At 41.8% G+C, this 6,495-nt stretch overlaps 1 protein-coding gene and 1 non-coding gene across 2 annotated transcripts; both read right to left on the reverse strand.

Moving 5' to 3' along the window:
• Nucleotides 1-1,921: 1,921 nt before the first annotated feature.
• On the reverse strand, nt 1,922-6,389 carry LOC110525832 (DNA sliding clamp PCNA). Its single transcript, XM_021606282.3, has 6 exons — nt 4,334-6,389; nt 3,485-3,582; nt 3,202-3,269; nt 2,882-3,076; nt 2,661-2,784; nt 1,922-2,548 (listed from the first exon to the last, which is right to left on the reverse strand). Exons 1-6 carry the CDS (start codon nt 4,552-4,554, stop codon nt 2,472-2,474), a joined length of 783 nt encoding a protein of 260 aa, XP_021461957.1. The 5' UTR covers nt 4,555-6,389; the 3' UTR covers nt 1,922-2,471.
• LOC118965128 (small nucleolar RNA SNORD2) lies at nt 3,664-3,734 on the reverse strand. The gene has a single exon (XR_005052458.1). It is a non-coding gene; the product is annotated as a small nucleolar RNA SNORD2 (small nucleolar RNA).
• Nucleotides 6,390-6,495: the final 106 nt, after the last annotated feature.

The following is a 6,495-nucleotide window of genomic DNA, read 5'->3' on the forward strand; positions in this document are numbered from 1 at the left end:
GTGAACAGAGTGCACTCGCCGTGTAGCAGAAACATTAGTGGGTGAGGCATTTGGCCGAAGCGATATGGATGGGTATAGCCAGGCAAGAAAAATCATACTTCATATAGGCTACTGGGTGAATCTTTATAATGAGTTGCCTGGCTCAAGAGATGTGGTGTGATAAATGACTAAGGATTGTGCAGCAATAACTATAATAGAAAGGTTGCTACTGTACTTTTAAAATTATTAGAATGCATGGGCAATAAATAATCAGAAATAACCATTTAATAAACATGGCTGGAGGAAGTGAAAAGCAAGAGAGGATAGAAAGAGAGACAAAGGCTGGAGGAGAGAATTGCAAGGGGCTAACCAGAGAAGAGACAGACCTGTCACCAGAGGACTAGACTGATAAAGACATGTTCAGTTAAGCTGTGATAGCTCCCTCAATATTTAATTAACCACTCACATCAAGATAAAGATGAATTACTTTATGAAATTAAAGTCTTCAGGGGATGAAGTCCCTACCTAGGCTTCCTCCCGGATGAGGGGGAAGGATGGAATCATTGCCTGGAGTGAGCAACCTTTGAAAGGCAGTCTTTATTTTACCTCCAGTGGAAGTTGGTCACTTTCACTGAATCTCAGTGATGCGTAAACTTGTCACAGAACACTGCAAACTGTGAAACATGGAAATAAAGGTTTTTAGGAGGGAGCATCAGAGATTTAGAGAACATTTTCGAGAACAAAAACAATTTCCCCTGGTTGCTTTTGATACTAACTCAGTGCAGGTCAGGAGATGAGTTTTGTGAGAGCTGGGAATGGAATATAGAAATGCTATCTACAGTGAGATTGTAATCCTCTTGTTGCTTTTGGGCTGTTTGAACCCAGTGATATGCCAAGGTTGAGAGTACAGTGGAGGAAGGGGAGGGGTGTAACTGGAGCGAGACGTACCAATGGGATTAAGGCTTTAGTTTAGAAAACCCAGAATTACTGAGCTGTGTTGGCCAGCCCCATAGAGATAATTGCCAGATGACATACAGTACATAGCCCATTTACTTATAGCCTTAACACCAGTCTGTTTGTGCCATCATGGCAACAAGTGTTTGGTTTGATAATGTCAGCAATAGTTGTCAAAGGTGTAACAGTATAACTTTAGACCGTCCCCTCGCCCATACCCGGGCGCGAACCAGGGACCCTCTTCACACATCAACAACAGTCACCCACGAAGCATCGTTACCCATCGCTCCACAAAAGCCGCGGGCGGCCCTTGCAGAGCAAGGGGAACCACTACTTCAAGGTCTCAGAGCAAGTGACGTCACCGATTGAAACGCTATTTAGCGCGCACCACCGCTGACTAGCTAGCCGTTTCACATCCGTTACAAAGATCCTGGGCCAGTGTACTTTTTACTGCAGTCAAAAGGCTTATAGCTTTATCGCGTGTATGGCAAAACAAAGTAATGCATTGATGCATTCTTGCCTTTCTCAATGTATATGCAGCAAGGAATTATGTTAAGGCTCCAGGTAGTAACCACAAATGTGATCAGATGACTTTACCCCAATCAAACGTTCATTTGAAGAACCACCTGACCCGGTGATGTGAGAATGTATACCTACACCTATGATGGTTCATTGGTTTTAGCATTAAAACATGCACCATTAGTTTAAATACACTTCAATTGTTCAGGATAAAGTATCCATTATTTTAAATGGTAATACCATTTAATTTATTTTTAAAATCCAGTTCTCAGGGACACAAATTAAGCCAATCCTGTGATAAAAATGACATTCAAAGGAGTCCCCATTGCAAGTGCTTCTTAGTCCAAAATTAATTTGAATCTGTGTCCAGGAACCCAGCCCCCAAATTAAACAGCGCAGTCAGTTCAGATAGTTGTATGGTCATGGGCACCACCTTGTGGTTGCAAATAAAATGTGCATACTACATAAATCACAATCAAATTATTTATTGTGACATTGAGTTCATGAATACAAAACTGGGGTGGTTAACATGACCACAGAAAATATTTACAGACATATCTACAAATCGGAATGAGAATGCGTTTTCCAAACAGATGACAGGGAGAGTGAGAAAGAAGGATGAGTGGACAAGTCTGTTGATCTTCCTCAGGGGGCTAGATAGGTCAAGGTCAACAAATTAGCTTGAATAAGAACAGGGGGATCCATTAGTAGAACCCTTTCACCGTTATCTAGCCACTATCAATCTCAATTCAGACTGCATTAACCAAACAGCTGATATCAGTGAACGTATCCAGATACATCAACCTGTATTTAGACCCATATTACCATAACCCCACTCATGGATGCTGGAAGAGCTAGCCAAACTATCACCATGCAGAAATGTAGAATACAGATAAAACCAAAACCCCAACAGCGATGCCATCCCTTCCCCTCTCTCACAACAGGAAGTACCTCCTCCCCATCCACAGGAAGTAGGAACCAACCCCCTGTTTTTCCATTGGACTTTTGACCAGGGAGGTTTAGGAAGCCTCCTCATCGATCTTGGGTGCCAGGTAGTACTTAACGTGGCCCATGTCGGCTATCTTGTACTCCACCACTGTCAAAGAACAGATGAGTCAAATTAGATCAGTCAGACATCAGGAAACAAAACCCCACAGTACATACTAAGATGTGTGTTTATGGGTCTCGTTAGGGGGCAGGGTACCTACCGAGGGGGATGTCTGCAGACATGCTGAGGATGACGGTCTTGGAAAGGGGTGTGGCCTTGGTGAAGAAGTTAAGGTAGTTCAGCGCGAAGATCAGCTGGACTGGTTCGTTCATCTCAATAGTCACCTGAGTGTAAGGAAGGAGGGATTGGTCTCAAACAATATAGTGCATTATACAGGTAATGAGTCCTCATTTGGGACACAGACCACCCCCCCATACTCACAGCTTCCTCCTCCTTGTCCACATTGCTGGTCTGGGACAACTTGACGTTGCCGGTGCCCAGCTCTCCCGTGGCAGAAAACTTAACTCCATCCTTTGCACAAGAGATCATAACGGCGTCACCAATCTGAGAAAGGTCACGGCAGATACGGGCAAACTCTCCTGATGGCATCTTCACCACACAGCTGTACTCCTGCTCCTGGGGTGGGGAAGAGAATGATGTGTGAGAATGTGGCTACTGAGGTGGTGTGATCTGGTGACAAATGCTACCGCCACTACGACTATTATTACTTAATTATTGAATGTTGGGAGAAGAACACTTACTGGGATACCCAACTGTTCTACATCAAGATCCATCAGCTTCATCTCATAGTCAGACACCTTTTCCTGGTCTGAAAGAGCGAGACCGATCAACACTCATCTAATTAAACATCTAAATACATTACCAAGCATACATAAATGATAACAATGCTTTTTCATGGTGCCTGACTCTTCAAGTCTTACTAATGGTATGAACCTCTATTTGGGGAATATATCAAATCAAGCTCGAAATGAAATCCCTACAGTAAGAGTAGAGCTATTGATACGGATAGATAAAGGTACTCACTGAGAGTCTCAAAGACAAGGGCGAGTGTGTCTGCGTTGTCTTCTGCTCTGAGAGTGATGATGTCCTCATTCCCAGCACACTTCAGGATCTTTGACATACTAGGAGGAAGAGGGCGGTAGACCAGTCAGTATCTGGCATACTGTTAAAGGAACAAGTTTTAAAACAGTATTCCTTTTTTTGAGTGATCAGTATAGAAAGTTGTCACCATTATCAGGTCTGTCCCGAAAGATGATAAGCCATCATTTCACTCAAAAAACACCATATATTCTTAAATTGCTGACACCCTGTAAAGATGACATGTAGATTCGACATGTTGTGTAAGGCTATTTGAATAATTTAACTCCGCTCTTTCATTGGCTATGTGGCCATGTGATTCAAGTGTAAATCATGCCACTACATGAAACACCATTGTCGAAGTCAAGATCTACTAACAGTTAGAGGACACATTATGATAATGTTGATTGTATGTGGTTTGTAAGCGTGATCATTTGACCCATTTAGCCAATTTCAGAACAATAGTGACTGACGTCAGCTGACCTTCGCGGGTTCGAGAAATTCGCGCCAACCATCACGCAGAGAAAGCAGAGGATTTGGCGCTCAAATTACGTCACACATCATTTTCAAAAGGCTGCTTTGCACCATACATGTCGTAGTATAACGGTAACATGCCCGTAACTAAAACTTAACATCTAAAGCTAGTTAGTTACCTTGCTAACTGGCAGTAAATCCAGCCAATTAGACAAATCATAAAACTTAACTACATTCCTGCTAAACTAACGCTAAGTTATCTGGCTTGCTAGCAAGCTAAACTTCACAATCATACTGCCATATTCAATCAGTTCTGCTCACCTGCTAAGATTGACTCCCATGGCGAGGTTGCGGTCGCAGCGGTAAGAGTCGAACCCGTCGCTGCGGAGGGTAAGCTGAACAAGGGAGACGTGGGACGAATCCATACTCTGGAGAGAAATTCCCGAAGAGCTCACGTCCCAACAGGCCTCTGTGATCAGGTCCTTCAGAGCCTCCAAAACTTTCTTCAGGATGGATCCCTGTACCAAGCGAGCCTCAAACATGGTGGAATCTGTGTTTGGTTCAAGTAGAACTAAGAAAATATTTACTGAGACGTTTTCCCGTCAACTTCAGTGTTTTTAGGTCTAAATGTTGCTAGCTTGGTTACAAAATAGCTCCTATTCTCGCTTCACAAAGTGCGACACGAGTTGTCTCTTCCTGGAGGGGAAATGGTTTGTGCAGTTCACTCGCGCGCGCTAAACTTGCTCTAATGCGAAAGCGTCATTTCCGTAGAAACGTGCTAATCCGGCTCCTCCCACGGAAGAAACTGAGGTACGCTGTTCTCCATCTTGATCTAATTTTAGCCACTTGTCCATACCGATCATACGCATGCATTGAGCCAAAATGGTATGCGTTACAACCTATTTGCCACCGCCTCTCCAAATGCAAGGAAGTGATACAAATAAGCAAGTCCGACATACTGCACATTTTCACATCGATTAAACATTTAATCTCAATACAGTATTCTGTTCCCAAAACTAAAATATTTTATGAACAGTGGACTAAGTTTTGTAGACTTTACCCTTTGCAAAAGTTTATGAAAATCGCGCTGTTTAGGAGTGCAAAGGCGAATTAAGTTATTGCACACGCACACTTCACATTGTAGCCGTTGCGCCAATATGATATCGCTATCGCGTACTGGGCTATGCCCATAATACCTGCCCACTATGACTCATTTGTTCCCATTGGAAACGACAAGCTGTGGTCTGTTGGTTTAGTTATGAAAATATATTTGGTGCAATAGTAAAGACCATAGACCATTTTCTTTGTTTGCAGACATTGCCGCACGAGGGCGATGCGCGCAAGTTGATGACAGAGCATGGGGGGAGTTCTTTTAGAACACCAGCAAAAATGTCAATGAGCATTAGCGTTTTAACAACTGCTGCATGCAAAATATTTATTTTACAAAGATCACAACCAAATATAATCGTAACGACTGTTCAAGCAAGGATCAAACCATAATTGTAGGCGCATGAGAACCCAAAGTTTTTTTGTTTAGAATAGTGTAAATCTAGGCTATGTTGAATGGGCACAGATGGCGATGACTTTCTTACTGCCACGCGCATCTGTGTGTGATGTACTCGAAAAATGGTATATAGGCTACTCATGAGTTTGCGGAAGCTTATGATTTCTACTGATCTGCGTGCCAGTTATATTTATTTATGCACATTTTCATGGAACTTCAATAATAACGTTGTCACGTGGTTAATCATAAAAATCTGAAGTAAAATCATAAAACTACCATAGGGACACATTGATAGAATGTGATCCATAGAGCCCCACAGTGGTGTCATAATACCCATAAAACCTAGCAGTCAAATAGGGAAATGGTTCCAATCGTTTTTCCACCCTTCATTTTTTCCCATAGGGGATTTTAGAAAACCTTAAAATAAAAGCTGTGTTTTGTGTAAGTTTACTTTTTGATAACTGTGTAAATCTCTCGAACAAGGTGACTTATCAATATATTTGGCTCTATTTACTCTGATTCAAAACACAGTAATTAGCATCAACATAGACATTATACAAGACAACAAATCCCTGCACGTCATCTCTAGTGGGCACCTTTGCTAAAAGGTACATTTAAAGAAATGTAGCCAATTTATTATTTTCTACATTTAGCTAACATAGTTAATCCAGAGATTCTTACTTTTACCTCGATTTGAGTCTCCTCCATACCATCATGGCATTTGTAGTTCTTTATGATAGCCACATTAGCAGCTAATTAGCATTTCATTTGTTGGGGGTAAATACAGGCAACTATATTGTTAAGTCACCTTGTCAGAGAGAGATTTACAGTTATCAAAGATATATGGGATCATGATTATCGAGGCCGGGAGTGCTGGAAAGATTTTTCAAATGGATGTAAAAAAAAAAAAAAAAAATACTTTGTTGACTTGTGTGAGGTGAAAGGGGGATGGATACCTAGTCAATTGTCCAAAAATGTA

Source organism: Oncorhynchus mykiss, chromosome 6 (assembly GCF_057628025.1).
Source record: "Oncorhynchus mykiss isolate SJ-2025 chromosome 6, ASM5762802v1, whole genome shotgun sequence".
Taxonomy (NCBI): domain Eukaryota; kingdom Metazoa; phylum Chordata; class Actinopteri; order Salmoniformes; family Salmonidae; genus Oncorhynchus; species Oncorhynchus mykiss.